At 41.8% G+C, this 21,798-nt stretch overlaps 2 protein-coding genes across 4 annotated transcripts in view; one reads left to right on the top strand and one right to left on the bottom strand.

Annotated features, from left to right (window-relative positions):
- Window positions 1-33: 33 nt before the first annotated feature.
- On the bottom strand, window positions 34-17,495 carry pycr3 (pyrroline-5-carboxylate reductase 3). Of its 2 annotated transcripts, none has more exons than XM_089000059.1 (7): window positions 17,479-17,495; window positions 15,780-15,874; window positions 15,635-15,699; window positions 12,761-12,943; window positions 9,534-9,746; window positions 3,875-3,967; window positions 34-3,466 (listed from the first exon to the last, which is right to left on the bottom strand). In XM_089000059.1, exons 2-7 carry the CDS (start codon window positions 15,853-15,855, stop codon window positions 3,260-3,262), a joined length of 837 nt encoding a protein of 278 aa, XP_088856185.1. In that variant the 5' UTR covers window positions 15,856-15,874; window positions 17,479-17,495; the 3' UTR covers window positions 34-3,259. The 2 variants fall into 2 exon arrangements, with proteins under 2 accessions (XP_088856185.1, XP_088856186.1); XM_089000060.1 differs by lacking the exon at window positions 17,479-17,495 and adding an exon at window positions 16,718-16,827.
- bmb (brambleberry) overlaps window positions 16,203-21,798 on the top strand; it is a 25,079-nt gene continuing 19,483 nt past the window's right edge. For both annotated transcript variants that reach the window (XM_089000054.1, XM_089000053.1), the window contains exon 1: window positions 16,203-16,298. The gene's annotated coding sequence lies outside the window, so the exon portion shown is untranslated. The remainder of the gene's footprint in view (window positions 16,299-21,798) is intronic.

The following is a 21,798-nucleotide window of genomic DNA, read 5'->3' as shown; positions in this document are numbered from 1 at the left end:
CGAAGAAATGAAACATTTTTTGAATTTGCAGAGGTGAAAACTGAGTGTGCATTCGAAACATAAGTTATTTTGGGGAAAGAAACTACAATGATACCTTGGCTTACGAACGTAATTGGTTCCCAGAAAGTGTGTGTAACGTCAAAAGGGTGTATTCCAAACATTAATTCCTGATAGGAAACCATTAAACTGAGAATAATCCGTTCCCAGGTCCTCATAAAACAATTTTCGACTAAATAAGCCTTAAACTACACAAAAATATACCTTGTTTTATGTATAATAAATGTGAATGAACTGGCTCTCTTCGTTCACTTCAGCGATCGGCTTTAAGAAACGGCTTGTTCGCGATTGACACATCACTAGTGACTTCCGGGTTGAGTGAACGCTGGCGCGTGTGGCCGCCGCTGATCCCCCGCAGAAAAACTTAACCTGCGATGAAAGTGACCCTGAGAGTTTTGAAAGGCACTTATAAATTAAATGTATTATTATTTTTTACAAATCCAAGAAATGTCGAAAATGCTGATCAACACAAAATATTTAAAGGACAACCGACGCCTCCGCACAAGTTGTGTCCATAATTTGTAAAATCACTTCAAATGACTTCTACTGAGTGTATTTTACAAAGATTCCACCGGATATAGCTATATTTTACGTTTTCAGACTCGCGCTGAATATTCAGGAAGTCTTGTTTTCGAGTTGATGACGATCCCACGTGACGTCACGTCTGGGACGTCCCTGACTGGGAAAGCGACACACAATGCATTTTGCGGTACTTTGTTTGGTCTGAAAACTTCATGTTGATCCGTGTTGATGGCGAAATTAGAAGGAAAACACATAACGCGATCTATTTTAATGTATCTATTAATCTTTAATCTATTACAAACATTTATGCTTTCCTCTTCAGAACTATTTGAATCTTATTCATAAGAAAGCATCTTCTCCAAATCTGAAGCCATTGTTTTGATTCTCGATCAAGGCAAGACGTCTTGGCAATGTCACGAACTGGGGGCGGGACTTTCTGAACATCCCCAATTCGCAACTGAATTTGTTGCACTTTTAGCACACTCTGTCATTTTTATTGGTGTTTTGCATTTGACTAAAAATATCAGCTTGCGTGTTTTGGGTATTTTAGATGCTATAAAACGTTTTTTCTGATGTCAGTTAGGAAATAAAAAATGGTGTCGGTTGTCCTTTATTATTCATTATCGCCTTGCTGTGGAAAAAAGGTGCCAGAAAAATATTCAATAAAATAAACCTGCAAATATACAAAGTCATAATGCAAAACAGCGAATATGCATCTGTTGTAATTTGTAGTTGTCACCATCAGATAGCAGACATAGTTGAGTTCAGACTGTACCGGATCTAATGCTACATTCGAGGAAGGATACCAAGTCGGACGTTTCCGTCCTCCGACTAGGAAGTGTATTGAAATGCCCCTTTAAATTGACAACATTTTCATTTATGTTGACATTTCAGATATTTACAACGATAAAATTCTGCTTTTGAAGACATAAATTCCCCCTTTCTGTTTTAAATAGCAATCTACTGACCAGAAATATTTTCAAAATGAATGACAAAGGAAATATTTTCATCTTCCAAAGAGAGACGAAATTGTATTTTGCAATTACAGTGGGGCCTCGGTTTACGAACACCTTGCCTTACGAATTTTTCGGTTTACGAACGTTAAATTTATGAAAATTAAACCTTGGAATACGCACTACTTTTCGGGATACACATGGAGCGCCGCCCCATCATGGCTGGCGCAGTAATCTTCGGCGGAAGAACACTAAAGCACACGACCGAACAGCGCCCCAGCCAGCCTATTCCACACCCCCTTTCACTGAGTGCACACGTCGATCGTCTTCACAGATTTTTTACAGATACTTTTGCTGTTATGGGACCGAAAAAGACCCCACCACAGGCTTGTGTTGAGCCGATGAAGACACTAAACAAAATTACTGTCGAGGAGAAGAAGATCATTGAGAAACATGAACGAGGTGTGCGTTTGTCTGAATCAACAGCCCAGTACCAAGATGCTAAGTTGCGTGTGTTGCTAAAGGTGTTTCCGAGCTGTCAAAGCAACGGTCTGGGGCAACAGAGGTGGTTGAAAAACTTCTGTTAATTTGAATTAATGAAAAGCAGCTAGCCGGCGACAGCGTGAATAAACCAATTATATCCGAGAAAGCACGGCTAATTAACTCTGATAACGTCATGCGGCAACCTGGACCTTCTGCGTGTCATGATGCCAAAATAAATGTTAAATAATTGTGTTTTCTGGATTTTGGATGGGAGAAAGGTGCGCATTTCTCCCCATCCAAAACGGTAGAGTTGGGTGACCACTAATTGACTCTGAGAAGGTGATTGCAACCACCTGGGAATGGCCAATTGCCGCTGGGATCTGATTGGCCAGAAGCTCAGGTGAAGCACCTTTAAAACTAGACTGAGCCAGTCACTTCGAGGAGGAGGAGGAAGAAGAGGGACAAAGGACAACCTGGAGAGCAGTGTTACCTGTGGTCTGCTGAAGACTGATATCAACCACAACTTCAAATAAAAATAACTCACAATACCCTTCCTGCATCTGGCTGCAACTTTTATCATCTTTCCACCTGCTTGCTGTCTCGCCGCATGACAAATGGCTCATTCCTCGAAATGGTGAAAGAAGAAGGCTACTTTCCTCAGCAAGTATTTAATGCAGATGAGGCCGGCCTTTTTTGGAAAAAGATGCCTAACCTGACTTTCATAACACTGGAAGAGAAGTCTGAACCCCATCCCATCAAGCCATCAACGACCATCACAAAGGTAAATAAAACGACTTTATTTTACAGTACAGTTTATTTCTTTAATTACAGTCCTTATGGAATGTGACTCCTTTCAAACAGCAATTCTCTCTGAATTGCCACTCCATTCCATCAAGCCATCAATGACCATCACAAAGGTAAATAAAACTACTTTATTATACAGTGCAGTGTATTTCTTTCATTACAATAATAGCACATTTATTATACATAGAATAAGGTATATTGTTTGTAGTTTTAAGGCTAATTTAGTTGAAAATTATATTTTATAGAGACCTGGGAACGGATTGTTCTCATTTTAATGGTTTCCTATGGGAAATTATTTTTTGGGAGACACACTTTTTGCCTTACACACTCCTTCTGGGAACCAATTAAATGCATAAGCCAAAGTCCCATTGTAAGGCTATACGGAGTTAAAAGAGGATGTAAACACATAATATAAATGAAATGCATTATTATTATTATTATTATTTCATGCTTCCCGATGCCGCCGTCTTCCGACCAAGCTCCCTCGCTCTCACAGTTGCAGATTCCACAGCAGCCATGGTTGACGCCCTCACACTTCCTTGTTCCAACACATGAATCCCGTAGATGGTTGTCCCACCGGGGGTGCAGACCTCCGAACGAAGCTGAGCTGGATGCTTATCGGATTCGAGTAATAACTGACCAGCACCCTGTAACAGAAACGGTTATTTGATATTATTATGACTCAAATGCACAACTAATGGCTATCTAGATCGCTATCTAGCTGGCTACCTAGCTAGCTATCTATTTGCCAACTATTAACTAGCTGCTGGCTAGCTATTATCTAGCTGGCTGCCTATCTAGCCTATTGAGCTATCTATCTATTAGCTGACCAGCTGTCTAGCTAGCTGTCTGACTATGTATTGGCTCGCTAGCTTGTGTGTGGCTGCCGCTGCTCACCCACAGAAAAACTTATCCTGTGATTGTAACGTGACCTTGAGAGTTTTGAAAGGCACTTAAAAATTAAATGTATTATTACTATTATCCATTATTATTATCCAGTGCAACAAGATGGCCCCCCAAAAAAAACTTAAAACGGCAAAGTCTGCAAAACTGACCAGAACTGTCTGAGATGCAATTCTATGGGCGAGAGCGCCGGGCATGCCCATTTTAACTGCTCCTTCTGCCAAGGCCTCCGCAAAGAGGTATACCTGAAGAGGAACATAGTGGGAAAATATCAGGGATCGAGCTCTGAGCAGGGATGAGAATGACAAATGAGAAAAAAAGTCTGAAAAAAAGGTGTGTATATATATATATATATATATATATATATATATATATATATATATATATATATATACACACACACACATATATATACATACATATATATATATATATATATATACACACACACACACACACACACACATATATATATATATATACATATATATATATATATATATATATATACACACACACACACACACACACGTATTTTCACGACCATAAGGCGCATATAAACGTGTCAGATTTTTTTCAAAATGTGCAGTGCGCCCTGTAGTGCAGTGCGCCGAATGTGCGGTATTAGAGACCACCATGAGGACGTGGTCGAGAACATAAAAGAACAGGCACGTATGTGCTTTATGCAGAACATTGCTGTTCGAACAACCCTGAAAATGGCAAAGAGACATGGTTATGAAGCTCAGTTTAAACTGAAGGCTATCAGCTACGCCGAGGAGCATGGGAATCGAGCCGCCGCGAGAGAATATAAAGTTAACGAGTCGATGGTTCGCAAGTGGAGGAAGCTGGAGAACGAACTCCGACAATTACAAAATGTTCTTACTTTATCATTAATAAATAAAGCAATATAATAAAAAATATAAATATAAAAAAATATATCCGACCCTGTTTGCATGTAATTTTCTCCGTGCGTGCATAGAAATAGTATCGATATAACCGGGACTATCGAGATATCGATATAACGAAACTTTACTGTATATACAGGGTCGGATATATCGATAGTCCCGGTTATATCGATATTTTACGGACTCCCGAGAATATCGATATAACGAGACTTTACGGTATGTGTATGTATGTATGCACAGTGGGTGAAAGGCCGGGCAGTCGCGTCCAATCAGGAGGGGGACAGGAAGAGAGTCAACCAGACCAGCTACCGTGCGGATGATTTCCTTGGTTGTGGTCATGGTGAGTTCAGTAGTGCGGTACTCTCTGGTGTCTCCGTGGACGCAGGAGACTGGAAGGGTTTTCTCTGGAGACAACCTGGTCGGATCGACCAGCGTTTGGCGCACCAAGGTGACCAGGCTTCCGGAGTCCAGCAGGGCTTCAACATCCTGTTGATTCACTGTCACTGGACAGGTAGGGGGCCTTGTTAGTGAGCTGTCACTCCCATAGAAATAGATTGGTAATAGAAGTGGCGTAGAGACGAGGTTGATGGCAAACCCGGAAGTGACGTCACGAGTTGTAGCGTCCATAGTAACGTGGCTTGGTTTGGCATAGAAATAGGATAGTTTTGAGCGTATTTAGGTCGATTTAACGTATGGATGCTGTAAAAAGGAACAACAGTTGGGGGCCGAAATGTTTCGCTTACGGATGCTTCAACTACAAGCTGAAAAACAAAGGAATTTCGTTCATCAAGTGAGTGAAAATGAAATTTCTATAAAAAGAAAAAAAAAATAATTCGTTTTGCGATGTTTTAGCGACTAATTTTCGTCCTGTTTTCGATCTTCGACTGTATATAAGTACGTTCTAGCTGTTCTTCATTAAAGAATTATATGTGCCATGTTCTTCAAGATTGTCACTCGTGTTGTTGCTGCAGTTGGCCATCTAGCCCTTTTCGATTTGGAACACGAGATCATAACCCGAGATGGTATTGAGAACCATACCATAGACCTCATCAGAACCATCACTAATATCTTCCTATCTGTCCGTTTACACCATATCACTCGCCTACAGAATGATGACTTGATGAAGAGTTTTCTTCGATCAAAACTGAATCTCAGTGTAATTTTTGCAGGTCAATGAGGTTAGAAGTTTCAAAAAATTTCATCTCATTCAAGTCATCATATGGTTGACTAATTAATCATTGTTTTACTGGCTGTAACAATTTCACACTCAATGTTGCTGTAAAAGTAGTGGAATATCTTGTTAAAATTTCTGTGGTTGTATATTAACTGAAAAATTAGTTTAACAATGCCCCCAAATAAGGAAATTTTAAATGATGAGAGTGATGAGGACAATTTAAATTTGGCATTATTATTGAAAAATAATTATTAATATAAAAGTGTTGGACTATACACAGTGTTACCTAATCCTCTACAATTTCTGATTTAGTCCAATTCCGATCACCAATTAAGTATGATCATTCTTTATGAATGTTATTTTTTTCACGTTTGAAGATTGGTTACAATCACACTCAAAAGATAATTATACTATGTATTTGAATTTTCAATCTTAAAGAGCTGTCATTTCTATTATTCATAACATTTTTAGACTCTGAATAAATATACATCATTAGTGGTGTATTTAATTGCAATTGTATGTTTTGGATTATAAAAAAATTATAATCCAAAGCAGATCTGATCTTGAAAGTTGAGGTTTTTGGACTTGTCCGACTTCACATAGCGCCGAAAGACGACGTGAGAGTGAAGTAGTTGTCTTCTAAAACATATTTAGCCACAAAGTATTAGAATTTCGTCGAATACCGGAAGAAAATCGATGAAAAACGAGCAAAAATTATTCATATGGTACGGAACTGTGTCAGAGGCCACAACTCATGACGTCATCGGTGATGTCATGACCTGGTGACCGCGGGGCGCAATGCTATTGCCTCCTTTGGGCACTTCTAAACCTATCTATTTCTATGGTCACTCCCCCCCAGGAGGGAGGCATAATGGGCAGGGTGGGCACTGGAAGAGTCAACGGACGGCATGGACTCTTCCGTTGGTTTTCCACACTGCCATGAGATGTGTCCCGTCTCTCCGCATCTGTAGCATCGTCAGGTTTCGGTGCCACTGGGCGTCCGCCACTGCCTGGGTGGACTTCTGACACCACCTGGAGCAATCTTGGCAGTGTTGGGGGGCTTGGGCACCTTTGGGCAGGCCATTTCAGTCCGGGGTGGAGATGTGTTGCCGGTTTCCCTCTTGGTCATTCGCAGCATCTCCGCTGTGGCCTGGTACTGCGCCACCGCTGCCACTGTTTGACACGCAGTAGTCAGCGACTGCTGACTGATTATCCTTTTTGCCTCATAGGGCAGGGCCCGTAAGTAGCGATCCACGACAACGGCCTCGACCACCTCAGCTGCCGTGTTCCTCTCCGGTTCCAGCCACTTCCGTGCGATGCGGGCCAATTTGTGCATCTGTGCCCGTGGAGGTTGGTCTGGCTGGAAAGTTCAGGTGTGGAAGCGCTGTGCCATCCCGAACTTGGTGAGCCCATGCCTGCTGAGAATTTCAGCTTTTAGATAGTCGTAGTCTTCTGCTCTGTCTGCGGTCAAGTCCAGGACAGCATTCAGCGATTCCCCTGTCAGGAAGGGTGCCAGCAATCCCACCCATTGCTGCTTTGGCCACCTTTCTCTAATGGCTGTTGCTTCAAATGTATGCAGGTACGCCTCAATATCATCCGTCACCCCCATCTTGGCTAAAAAATCCCCCGCCTTCACCCGGGGCATGTTCTTGGCAGCCATTTGTTTTTGCAAGAGCAATTCCTCTGCCTTCAGTTCATTGGCTCTTTTGCTCCTCCAGGAGAGCCTGATATTGGGCTTCCTGATTTGCGAGAAGGGTTTTCAAAATGTCTTCCATTTTTTTTTTTTTTTTAATTTAAGATATTTTCAATTTGGGAAAAACAACACAAACCATCAATGTCCATGCACTGACTAACGCTTGTCCAGTGACCGCATCCTCCACCATATGTGATATCATGAGAGGCTAGCTCTCAGCGGGACAGGACAAGGAGCGCAATGGGCGACAGGTTTGAATACAACCAAAGGTTTTAATAAAGGGATTCAGGGGGAATTCACAAGCAACAGAGGCTTGAATAGTGTCTCTTCCAATACTTAAATCAAGATAAAGTCTCTTCTGAGGTGAAACTGAAGACAGTTCTTTTCCAGGTGTTTCTAGGCCTCACCCCTCTTGATGTCCTTCCTCGGTAGCCTAGCCGCCTTTAGCAAGGGTCCAAATCCAGAGTTCCGTCGTATGGTCCCAACTGGCGATGAGTTTCATGCAGCGATCAGTTTCTCCACAGCGTACAGCAATGGAGCTTGTCTTCCCTCGGCCTGCACACTCAGAGGCTCTCTGCCTTAAGAGCCTTGCTTGCCATTCAAGCCGTGATCAGCCGCAGGTGTGTGGTTTCAATTGCTGCCTTCCACCAGATGGGGCCAAGACTCTCTCTGGGTGGAGCCATCTTAGCGGGATGTATTTGCCCTGCAGGACACAGCCTCTCGTGACATCACACAATATATATACAGTAAAGTCTCGTTATATCGATATTCAAGGGAGTCCGAAAAATATCGATATATCCGACCCTGTTTGCATGTAATTTTCTCTGTGCGTGCATAGAAATAGTATCGATATAACCGGGACTATCGATATATCCGATATCGATATAACGAGACTTTACTGTATATATATATATATATATATATATATATATATGTGTGTGTGTGTGTGTGCACACACACACGCCTCCGGACAAGTTGTGTCCATAATTTGTAAAATCACTTCAAATGACTTCTACTGAGCGTATTTTAAAAAGATTCGACCGCATATAGCTATATTTTACGTTTTAAGACTCGCGCTGAATATCCAGGAAGTCTTGTTTTTGAGTTGGTGACGAGTCCATACGTGACGTCACTAAAGGAACGCCCCTGACCGAAAAAGACACATTGTCATTCCATCACGTCAATGTATTTTGCTGTACTTGTTTGGTCTGAAAACCCCGTGTTGCACCAAAAAGCCGCCAGAAGAGGGCGACCAAGCTCCATGGAAGGAATTTATCAGCCTGTGGAAACGGGCTGATTAATTCATCACAGGAGCTTGGACGCCATTTTCTGTCTTTTTGGGTGATACATTTCCCCTCAATGTTGCCTCAAAATGGCACCGAATAAATTATTTAATCGATTGCAAACATTTGCAACTATTTGAATCATATTCATAACTGGATGTGTTACAAGAAAGCATATTCTCTGAATCTAAAGCCATTGTTTTGATTCTCCAGCAATGCAAGACGTCTTGAACTGGGGGCGGGACTTTCTGAAAATGCCCAATTCGCACTTCAATTTTTTTGCAGATTTTGGATACTTGAAGTCATTTTTATTGGTGTTTTGCATTTGAATAGAAATATCATACTGCATGTTTTGAGTATTTTAGATGCTATAAAACGGTTTTCTGATGTCAGTTAGGAAACAAAAAAGTGACGTCTGTTGCCCTTTAAGGCTCAGAAAATTAGAAACTAGAAAATTATGTTTTATGGGGATCTGGGAACGGATTATTCTCATTTTAATGGTTTCCTATGGGAAATTAATTTTTGGGATACACACTTTTCGCCTTACACACTTTGTCTGGGAACCAATTAAGTTCGTAAGCCAAGGTATCACTGTATTTAGTTTTATCTGGTAATTTGGTCTGAAAAAAAAAAAAAAAAAAAATCGGCGGAAAATTCTCTTCCCTGTCATTGGAAGTGAAGCACGTGACATATCCTGTCCGCTACTGTGCACAATGTCATACAGTTCTTGGGGGCAGTTGAAGCAAGACCACTCACAAAGGCGACTCCGCTCCCGCTCAGTCCGGTGTGGATGTCGATCCAGGCCTCTGGTCCCTCTTCTACCAAACCGCAGCGCTGCAACAAGGAGCGCAATTTGGCAGCGTCCTCTTGTTTGGTATGAGTCCCCCTTGTAAATAAAAGGGCTCCCTGGAGAACCATGCATGGAAGATTTGGCATCAGCCTGATCACGCGTGAACCCACTGGCAGGAGCTATGTACAGATGATACAAAAAATAAAATCAAAATATGATCACATTGACTTAAAGGACAACCGACGTCTCCGGACAAGTTGTGTCCATAATTTGTAAAATGGCTTCAAATAACTTCTACTGAGAGTATTTTACAAAGATTCCACCGCATATGGCTGTATTTTACGTTTTAAGACTCGCGCTGAATATTCCGGAAGTCTTGTTTTTGAGTTGGTGATGAGTCCTCACCCTACGTCACTGAAGAAACGCCCCTGACCGACAAAATGACACATTGTAGCAGTCCTTCCATCACGTCAATGCATTTTACCGTACTTGTTTGGTCTGAAAACATCGTGTTGCACCAAAAAGAGGCAGAAGAGGGCGACAAAGCTCCATGTAAGGAATTTACCAGCCTGTGGAAACGGGATGATTAATTCCTCACACGGAGCTTGGTCGCCATTTTCTGCCTCTTTTTTGGTGATCCATTTCCCCCCAATGTTGCCTCAAAATGGCACGGAATAAATTCTTTAACTCATTCCTCCTGGCAAACGACTACAGTCGTTGTGTTTTTACTTCCCTGTATCCCGAGTCACGCCTCCAGTCGGGCTGAAGCGATAACAAATAATGCCGGATGCCGACTACAGAAGAGGTTTACCTTGATACTGAAATGCATAAACTAACGCTAACTTATTTATTTACCAAGAAATATTAAAAATAAGGAGTGTCCCGAATTCCGAACATTCTAACGCTAACGCTATTTTCATGATAATATTGTTGATCCTGACTTGGTACCCGACGCGAATAATTGTAAGTGAACGGTGCATTTTCCACTAATAGCAGTACCTCATGGCTTTGCATTCTCAATATGATTATTGAAACGGAGGTCCATATGTTTTTTTTTTAAATACCCATGTACTGTATATCTTTCCAGATCCTGATGAGAATGAAATGAATGACCATGTTGAAGAAGACATTTTGGCATCTGACACAGTCGTGACTGTTGCATTGATGAACTTCCATCGCCATTCAAATACTTTCGGGCTGATCAACTACGTGCTTCATACGCTATCTCCAGGAAATCACTCAAATGGTGGAAATACCTGTTCTGGTTTCTAGTGGATATTTGTATTTGCAATGGATTTATACTGATGAAACTCTCTCCAAACCATCAAGTGAAAACCAGAACAGGTCGCCTCCGAAAAAGGACTCAGTTGGAATTCAGGACAAACTTAGCACATCAGTTGTTTGGCAATTACAGAAGGAAAAGAAAAAGAGAATGCATGAAGGAGAATGACACTGCTGCCCTCCTTCATTGGCCAGTAGAATTGGATATAAAGAGAACATGTAAAGAGTGTGCAAAGAAGAAAATTCGGCGCGAGCCAAGAACAGGTTGTGAGCAATGCAAGGTTAACCTATGCATTTCATGTTTCAAACCATACCACAAATAAAAACTTCCCGAATTATTTTAAATTCATTCTAGGTTTATTTCATGCATATGTGACTTGTTGTGAATGCATTTTGTTGCAATTTGCAGGTTTTGGAAAAAACATCATTAACATTGCAATAATTTTCTAAAACTTCAATAAATTTCACAAAAAAACTTCTTATTCTATTGTATGTTATGAAAGTGTATTGAAAGATAGGGAGGGGTCTTGTTTTTGAGTTGGTGACGATTCCTGACGTCACGTCTGGAACGCCCCTGACCAAGAAAGCGACACACAATGCATTTTGGGTACTTTGTTTTGGTCTGAAAACTTCGTGTTGATCCGTGTTGATGGCCGCGAAATTAGAATGAAAACACATAAATAACGCAATGGTGAATCGTTGTGTGTTGCACCAAGACTACGATTTGATACTAGTTGACACAAATTCCCAGTAGACAAATCAGCCCATTTCCAACGGAGCTTGGGTGGCATCTTGTGCATTTTCTGGGCGCTACATTGGAGTACAGACGGCTCAAAATTAGACGGAAGGACTTCTTTAATCGATTGCAAACATTTATGCTTTCCTCTTCAGAACTATTTGAATCATATTCATAACTGGATGAGTAACAAGAAAGCATCTTCTCCGAATCTGAAGCCATTGTTTTGATTCTCAAGCAATGCAAGACGTCTTGGCGTGATGTCACGAACAAGGGGTCGGGACCTTCTGAAACTGAAACTTTCTGAGGTCATTTTGAAGTAGTTTTGGGACACTAAGTCATTTGTATTGGTGTTTTGCATTTGACTAAAAATATCATCCTGCATGTTTTGGGTATTTTAGATGCTATAAAACGTTTTTCTGATGTCAGTTAAGAAACACAAAAATGGTGTCTGTTGTCCTTTAAAGTTTCCCAAAACTGCCACAAAATGAGCTCGGAACTGGCCAGATTCAGATAGTCCCGCCACCTTGTTCGTGATGTCATGCCAGGATACTCATTCACAAACTGCCTTGCTCCACAATCACAACAATGGCTTCAGAGAGTTCAGATTCGGAGAAGATGCTTTCTTGTTACTCATCCAGTTATGAATATGATTCAAATAGTTCTGAAGAGGAAAGCATAAATGTTTGCAAGCGATTAAAGAAGTCCTTCCGTATCAATTCAAGCCATCTCGACTCCAATGTAGCACCCAGAAAAACGCACAAGACGGTGCACAAGCTCCATTGGAAATGGGCTTATTTGTCCGCTGGGAATATGTGTAAACTGACACCTTCTTTATGCGTATGACCGCAATTGGCTGTGACACACAACGATTCACCATCGCATTATTTATGTAGTTTTCCTTCTAATTTCGCAATCAACACTGTGTTTTCAGATGAAAAAAGTACCCAAAAAGTGACGTCACTTCCGGCATCGACATCAACTCGAAAACAAGACTTCATGAATATTCAGCGCGAGTCTTATTACGTAAAATATTGCTATATGCAGTGGAATCGTTATAAAATGTTCTCAGTAGAAGTCATTTGAAGTGATTTTACAAATTATGGACGCAACTTGTCCGGAGGTGTCGGTTGTACTTTAATAATACACGAATAAGTCAGGTGCTTGGGGACTCACCTCCTCCAATGTAGCCAACGTGACACCAGCTGCGACGGACACGATCGTGTGCCTGTCCGAACAGACGCAGTGCGAGACCTCACAGAGAACTGTTGGAACTAAATGAGGTTTTACCGCTATAAAGATAACATCGGAATGGCACACAACGTCAATGTTGGAGTGAGTTGTGGAGATGTTCAGCTCCTGAAAGCAAAGAATCATCATCATCATCATCATCATAATATACATTTCATTTACAATCTATTGGCTACCTTGCTATTTGAGTCAGGAATCACATTAGCTATCTATGTATTAGCTATCTATTATTTTTATTTTTGTTTTTTGTTGTTTGTTTTATTTTTGTTTTTGCTTTTTTGAATGTTGTTGTCCCGATGACCATTTTGTGTTTGGGAGCCTTTTACTGAGCGAGTTGCTTGTTCTGTAGCCAAAAAGGGACATAAGTCTTCTTGTGCCGGCCCCGAGCCCAGAAAAATACAGAGGGTTGTGTCAGGAAGGGCATCCGACGTAAAAGCTTGGCCAAAACAAACATGCGGATCAAACCTCTAAAGAAGGACAATGATTTGCTGTGGCGACCCCGTCAAGGGAAAAGCCGAAAGGAAAAGAAGATGTATTAGCTATCTATTAGCTAGCTAGCTTTTTATCTATTTGAGTTACAGGTTGAGTAAACGCTGGCGCGTGTAGTTGCTGCTGCTCACCTACAGAAAAACTTATCCTGTGACTGTAAAGTGACCTTGAGAGTTTTGAAAGGCGCTTATAAATGAAATATATTATTATGGAAATTTACATTTCACAGCAGCAAAGTTATCAAAGGAAGATGAAAGAAATGAAAGAAGTAGAAAAACACCATTGCAGGAGCTGCTGGAAAGGCACCCGTTCTCGCTGCGCCATCTTGAAGTCAAAAGAAGAAGAAAAAAAATTAACAAATAATATAATAATAATAATAATAATAATAATAATAATAATAATAATACTAATAATAATAATAATAATAATAATACATTTCATTTATAAGTGCCTTTCAAAACTCTCAAGGTCACTTTACAGTCACAGGATAAGTTTTCTGTGGGCGAGCAGCGGCAACCACACACGCCAGCGTTCACTCAACCCAGAAGTAACTCAAATAGATAGAAAGCTAGCTAGCTAATAGATACAATAATAATAATACATTTCATTTATAAGCACCTTTCAAAACTCTTCAAGGTCACTTTACAGTCACAGGATACAGTCGCCGATAGCTACCTAGCCAGCTAGATAGCTAAATGATATCTAGATAGATAGCAGGCTGCCAGCTAGACATCTAATAGATAGATCCACTGCTGAAAAGGACACTTTGATTGTGCTAAGTCAATTCTCTTTGTCTTTTCTGGAATACCATGCATTAGCTATCTGGCTGGCTGGGTAGCGCTCTAGCTGGTTAGCTATTAGCTATCTACTGGCTTGCTAGCTAGCTTTCTATCTATTTGTCTTACTATTCCATCTGAGTTCCGGGTTGAGTGAACGCTGGCGCGTTTGGCTGCCGCTGCTCACCCACAGAAAAACTTATCCTGCGACTGTAAAGTGACCTTGGGAGTTTTGAAAGGCGCTTATAAATGTATTATTATTATTATTATAAATAGATAGCAAATAGATAGCTAGGTAGCTAGCTAGACTGTCATCAGTCTTCTCTCATAATTCTGTCAAACGGAAATTCCTTAATCGGACAAAATCGTATATAGGAATTTTTTTAACCACGAAACGATCGCAAAGATCGTTTCCCTACAATGGAAATTCAGATATCCGGAACACGGAATTACAATCCATGCAAAATTGTGTAATTTCATGCTCGATATACGGAAAAAAGTTGCCCGTTCTGCCATTTTTCCTGCCGGTGACGTAGTTGCGGCTACCTAATTCAACCTTACTCAGAAAGTACTTTAACTGCACTAGTAACACACTACTAGGACACTTGGAGCTCGATATTGTTTTTGAATTGTGTCATGGATAATATTTTTTTTCTTTCCACTTGCTTAGTCTATTTTTTAAACAAGCATATCACAGGAAGCACAATAAATTAATGAATAACACATTTGAAGTAAAACATGACTGTTTTTGTGGTTTACATGGGACAATTTGAAATTTTGGTTGAGATTTTTGCAATTACAGTATCATGGCATTTCACAGTTTTGCAGGCCAAATAAGATGATATGGTGGGCCAGATTTGGCCCACAGGCCTTGAATTTGACTTTAACACTTGCACGTGTGAAGAAACTGACAACAAAAAGGGTACAAACTTGACTGTAATACTTTATTTTCTAATATTTTCTTTTGATGAAAAGGTTTCTTCAGCCGTCATCTGTACTTCTTTGAAGGTGTCGGACGTTTCGCTTCTTATCCAAGAAGCTTCGTCAGCAAACTAAAGTTTTACTGGCAGTTTCGGCCCTATACATCCCTACTGTCCAGACGTGGCGGTGACACACTCTGCTATTGTCGTCAGTCAAGACAATAGAAGCAATCAGTGGAGCCGCAGGAATTAGTCCTCTGCTCCCCCCAACCTGAGAGCAGGGACCAATCATAGCAGAATCCGGCACCGCCACGTCTGGACAGTAGGGATATATATATAGGGCCGAAACTACCAGTAAGTTGGCTGATAAAGCCTCTTGGATAAGAAGCGAAACGTCCGACACCTTCAAAGAAGTACAGATGACGGCTGAAGAAACCTTTTCATCTGATGGACCATTCCTGTACGACTGAGAGCTTACACAGAAATATTTTCTGTTATTAATCACTCATATCGCTTTCCTTCTGAATTTATAAAAAGTGCAACATCAATTGGTTCACCAACAGAGGAATTAAACTGTCATTAAAAAAACAAAAACGATTGGAACGAGATTTTACCTGAAAGCGTCCGAGGTTCTTGGGAGAAGGCGCACTCACTTTCATATTCGTCGGGGGGAAATTCCCTTTAACGACACAATAATACAATCATCATCGCTAAATTAAAACACCAAGGTGCGGCTTATGTTAAGACTTGATTACTGACCAGACAAGATGCCCTTTGCGATGGCGAGAGCCATTTTTCCTGCACCAATGAAGCCAACTCGTAATTCGGGGTCCATCTCAAACTCATGGGACCAACTAAAACAAAAATGAACACTAATTTCTCACCGGTTTCTGTGTATCGATACACTATTTGGCTTGATATCGAGTTCTGATCAGTGGCACCACGTTTCGTTCAATGTAGTGCAGAGTTAGCTAACCAAACGAGGCTCGTGCAACGCTGTCAAGAAACTTGGGTTGGTTTGGATCTGATGCCACCGCGGCACGATCAGGCGGGGACTTTCTTCGCGCATTCGCACAAATAGAAGACTTTCCTGTTGTGGAAAATCGAGCGCACTCTTATAACCCGCCCACTTTTCATAATCGAGTAATTGCATTGGTTGATGGGTTGTAGCAAAGGGTTTGCATGTGGTTTGGAAATTAATACATTATTTCCATCAGCCGAGGACAACTCCAAGAAATTGGTTACTCTTAACAAATTTCTCCCAACATTGTACGACAGGTAAGTTTAAAAAAAATGTTTTTTAAACTTCATTTAACGACAAGTCATTTTTTTCGAGTCGAATGTTTACAAATTAGTTCACCTGCAAATGTTTTATGCATAATTTTAGTTTAGTCGGGATGAAATCCTTCTCTCTGTGTTACGATTGTCGATAAACGATGCGTGCATTACGAGTGCAACTATTCAAAATTGCGTGCCGTTTTTTTAATGAAATAATCAATGTTGTTGCGGGCATGTCTGGGCAAAACCTCGTTGACGACCGAGCCATTTCCCCAATTACACTCAAACCTCATAATTCATTCCGGAAACCTGTTCGAAAACATAATTTTTTGAAATCCAAAATATTTCCCATTATAATCAGTGTACCGGTCATCAATTTTTTTAAATTGATATTGAACAATACAAACATGCCTACTCACAATGGAATGCTGTACGAGAATAACGTTCAATTTGCGGAGATATCAGCCAAACTGGTCCCCTTCCTAGTTAAAAAAAAACTTTATTCAACCACACTAAGTCAGTCGGTCACAATGAGACCCCAAACGAGGAAGTGACGTATAAGAAGCGGAGCGGATTCTAATGGTGCGTTCAGGTGCGCTCAGTTTAGTCGAGAATCCATTTTCGCTTGTTAACTGAAGCATAAAAAACACGAATTTATTTGGTTTAAAAGCGAGATGTTGGAAAACCGAGGTTTCACTGTAGATTGTTCCAAATTATTGAGTGATTTAAATTCATAGAATATGTAGCGTATGTCTATTAGTCGACAAATGCTGATGGAATATTTAGAAAAATGTTTTCCATGGTGTTTTGAATCTTGTCTCAGGTAGCTCTCTATTTCCTTTGACGAGTGCCGAGATTGCAAAATCTCCCACTAAGGCTAATGGAATGGAGAGGGTGGCCATATTATCTTGATGCTAAAACCACTTACTGTAGTTCAAAAATATTCAAGGAAAACGTGTGGCGTCACACGTGCGCACCGTGGCGATGATGTGTGTACACCTTTAAAGTGCGCCTTTCAACCCTTTGATGTCATTCATGCCCTTTGATGTCTTTCAAGTACATCTCAGGCTGACACATTCCCACGTAGGCAAAGTGTATATAAGTAGCGCGGGACAGAGGAATCACGGGCAGAATCGCATGGACTCGCAGAGCGCTGGACGGAGTTCACAGCAGGACTTACTTGATTCCACGCCACGATCGAGCTCTGGGATGCATCTGCGCGTCACTTGCCTGAGAGATCTGACAACGAACCTACTTACGAATAAAGAGAAACATCCAACTCTTTAGTCACAATGAGACACAAAACGACGAAATGACGTAGAAGGCACGGAGGGGACTCGAGTGGTGCGTTCATGTGCACTCAGATTAGTCGAGAACCTATTTTCGCTTGTCAACTGAGCATAAAAAACACGAATTTATTTGGTTTAAAAGCAATATGTTTGAAAACTGAGGTTTCACTGTAGATTGCTTCTCCATCGACCTGTTGGACGGCTACAGTACTCGGCGGCCGAGCTGCTGAAGTTCCGCTCCCGATGGACGAGCGTGCCACTGGCGATTCTCGGTTCTGGAACTGGAAAATCCTTCAAGTTTCACTCCAGGAAACACTATCATTCGAATGCCTTGCATGTAAAATTTCTGGACCCTCGCCCACTATCATAGCCATTGTATACCGTGTACCAAAACCACATTGTGACTTTCTAAAAGAATTCTCTGATGTCCTCACACACCTCTCCACCCTGTCACCAAATGTAATTATTCTCGGGGACTTCAACATCCACATGGACAATTACACTCTTCCCCTCACTAAAGACTTCACCTCCTCACTCGACAGCTTTGGTCTGCATCAATTCTCGGACTTTCCCACCCACATAAAAGGCCACACCCTGGACCTCATTTGCATGTCTGGCCTTATCCCAAAGAATTGCACGGCTAATGAACTTCCTATAACAGACCATTTCCTGGTTTCATTCAACGTTTCCATCACCCTCTCTCTCCCCTAACCACCCCGTGTCATCACATATCGCAACATCAAGGGCATCAACGTTGCCACACTCGCTGAGATGATTGCCACCCTGACTCCAGACTACAACTCATCCCCTGATGAACTTGGCTCCCGGTACAACACCAACCTCACGAACACCCTCAACGCCCTTGCTCCTGTAAAGTCCCGGTCTGTCCAATTTACCCGGTCCGCCCCCTGGTTCACCGCCTATCTCCGCTCCATCAAGACAAAAACTCGCCAACTGGAAAGACCTTACAGCAGGGGTGTCAAAGTCATTTTTTGCCGCGGGCCACATTGTAGTTATGGTTTCCTCTCGAGGGCCGTTATGAATTTGGGGAACCCATTAGAATGTTTAAATCCCTTCAAATATTACATATAGAGCAAACAGCAAATTAATGAATAACTCGTTTTCAAATCTGAAGTCAAGAATAATGACTTTTATTGTGGTTGACATCCAAAAATATGAAATTTTGGCTCAGATTTTAGCAATCGTCATGGAATGTAACAAGTTTGATTTGTCGATGAGAAGGTTTCTTCAGCCGTCATCTGTACAAAAGTGAAGGTTTCGGACGTTTCGCCTCCTATCCAAGAGGCTTCGTCAGCGAACTAAAGTCTGACTGGTCGTATCGGCCCCATTTATATATCCCTAATGTCCAGACCTGGTGGCGCCGGACACAGCTATGATAGGTCCCTACCCCCAACCTGAGAGTAGGGACATATCATAGCTGTGTCCGGCGCCACCAGGTCTGGACATTAGGGATATATAAATGGGGCCGATACGACCAGTCAGACTTTAGTTCGCTCACGAAGCCTCTTGGATAGGAGGCGAAACGTCCGAAACCTTCACTTTTGTACAGATGACGGCTGAAGAAACCTTCTCATCGATGGACCACTCCTGTACGACTGAGAGCTTACACAGAAGTTTGATTTGCTTTCGCGGGCCGAAAAAAAATGATGTGGCGGGCCGGATTTGGCCGGTGGGCCTTGACTTTGACACCTGTGCCTTACAGGAAGACCGGGATCACTACTCACAAGGATATGTACACAACTCACCTCACCCATTACAAGGACTCAATCTCAGGCGCAAAATCACAATATTACTCTGGACTCATTGACTCTAATCCTGGAAACTCACAGGTCCTCTTTTCCCTGTATCACAAAATCATACAACCTTCTATCTCTCTCCCCTCACACTTTTATTCCTCTGATACATGCAACACTCTGCTTATGTTTTTTAGTGAAAAGATCAACAAAATCCATCAGCACCTCAGGTCCTCTGTCCCCCCCCCCCTCCCAGCCTTTCTACTCCTTCCCAACGACTTTCCGCTTTTGAACTCCCCCATCCCTCTATAATCTTAGACATTATCACCAAATCCAAGAACTCCTACTCGACCCCCTCCCTACTATCCTTATCAAGCCCTGCCTACCCTCTCTTCTCCCATTAATTTCAACCATTATTCACTCCTCATTATCAACTGGAATTGTTCCTATCCCACTCAAAACCGCAGCTGTTACTCCAATCCTGAAAAAACCTGGCTCAGATCCAAACGATTTCAATAACTTACGTCCTATTTCCCACCTTCCATTCATCGCCAAAATCCTTGAAAAGACAGTTGTGTCCCAGCTTCACTCTCACCTTATTCACAATAACCTCTATGAACAATTCCAGTCTGGTTTCCGCCCCCGCCACAGTACTGTATAGGCTCTCATAAACTTCACAAATGATCTTTTTATGGCAGCCGATGCCGGTTCACTCTCCATCCTCAGCCTTCTTGACCTGACCTCAGCTTTTCACACCATTTCCCACCTTATCCTGCTCGACAGACTTTCAACTCTAGGCATCACCCACACCCCACTTCGCTGGTTTCATTCCTATCTCTCTGATCGCTCACAATTTATCCAAATCAACTCGTTCACCTCACGGTCCTCTCCTGTGTCCTCTGGTGTGCCTCAAGGGCCTGTCCTGGGGCCACTTCTCTTTATTATCTACCTACTTCCTATTGGCAATATTTTCCGTAAGTTTGGCATTCACTTTCACTGCTTCGCGGATGACACCCAACTCTACCTCTCCAGCGAACCCGACGCCTCTCCTCCACCTTCATCCCTCTCACTTTGCCTCTCAGAAATTAAATCCAGGCTTTCCCGTAACTTTCTCAAACTTAGCAGTGAAAAAACTGAACTTCTACTTGTCGGTACCAAATCCACCCTCCACAAAACTAACAGTTTCTCTCTCACCATTGACAGTTCAACCGTGTCCCCCTCCCCTCAGGTCAAGAGCCTGGGTGTCATCCTTGATAGCTCACTATCTTTTCACTCCCATATAAATAACATAACTCGGTCTGCTTATTTCCACCTCCGTAATATTAACAGTCTCCGTCCCTCGCTCACCCCTCACTCCGCTGCTATCCTTAGCCACAGTCTCGTCACCTCCCGCATCGATTATTGTAACTCACTTCTCTTCGGTATCAATCAGAAATTTCTCCATAAACTCCAACTCGTCCAAAATTCTTCAGCCCGGATCATCACTAGAACCCCCTCCTTTCACCACATCACCCTTGTCCTCCAGCAACTTCACTGGCTACCTGTTAAACATCGAATCAAATTCAAAATACTTCTGTTTACATTCAAAGCCATCCATAACCTTGCCACTCCCTATCTTTCTGACCTGCTTCAAATCTCTGTTCCCTCTCGGTCCCTCAGATCCTCATCCTCCCTTCACCTCTACGCGCCCTCTGCCCGTCTCACCACGATGGGATGCAGAGCTTTCAGCCGCTCTCCTCCCAAACTCTGGAATTCACTTCCACCCAACATCCGTAATATTGACTCCCTCCCTATTTTCAAGTCCCACCTCAAAACCCATTTGTTTAAAATTGCTTTCAATGTCTAGTTCAATCTGCTATTTTATCATTTTACTTATGTTTTTATTGTTATGTGCTTTGTTTTATTGTTTTTATTGTAAAGTGTCCTTGGGTGTTTTGAAAGGCGCTTGAAATTAAATGTATTATTATTATTTATTGTTCCAAATTATTGAGTGATTTAAAAGACAACCGACACCTCAGGACAAGTTGTGTCCATAATTTGTAAAATTACTTCAAATGACTTCTGAGCGATTTTACAAGGATTCCACAGCATGCAGCTATATTTTACGTTTTAAGACTCGCGCTGAATATTCAGGAAGTCTTGTTTTTGAGTTGGTGACAATTCCTGACGTGATGTCACGTCAGGAACGCCCCTGACCGAGAAAGCGACACACAATGCATTTTGGGTACTTTGTTTGGTCTGAAAACTTCGTGTTGATGGCAAAATTAGAAGGAAAACACAAAAATAATGCGATGGTGAATCGTTGTTTGTTGCACCAAGACTACCATTTGATACTAGCTGACACAAATTCCCAGCAGACAAATCAGCCCATTTCCAATGGAGCGTGGGCGCCGTCTTGTGTATTTTCTGGGACGCTACATTGGAGTCCTGACGGCTCGAATTGATACGGAAGGGCTT

Source organism: Hippocampus bargibanti, linkage group LG07 (assembly GCF_051943395.1).
Source record: "Hippocampus bargibanti isolate YZ-2025 linkage group LG07, ASM5194339v1, whole genome shotgun sequence".
NCBI classification, from domain to species: domain Eukaryota; kingdom Metazoa; phylum Chordata; class Actinopteri; order Syngnathiformes; family Syngnathidae; genus Hippocampus; species Hippocampus bargibanti.
This window is presented reverse-complemented; position numbering and strand designations above follow the sequence as displayed.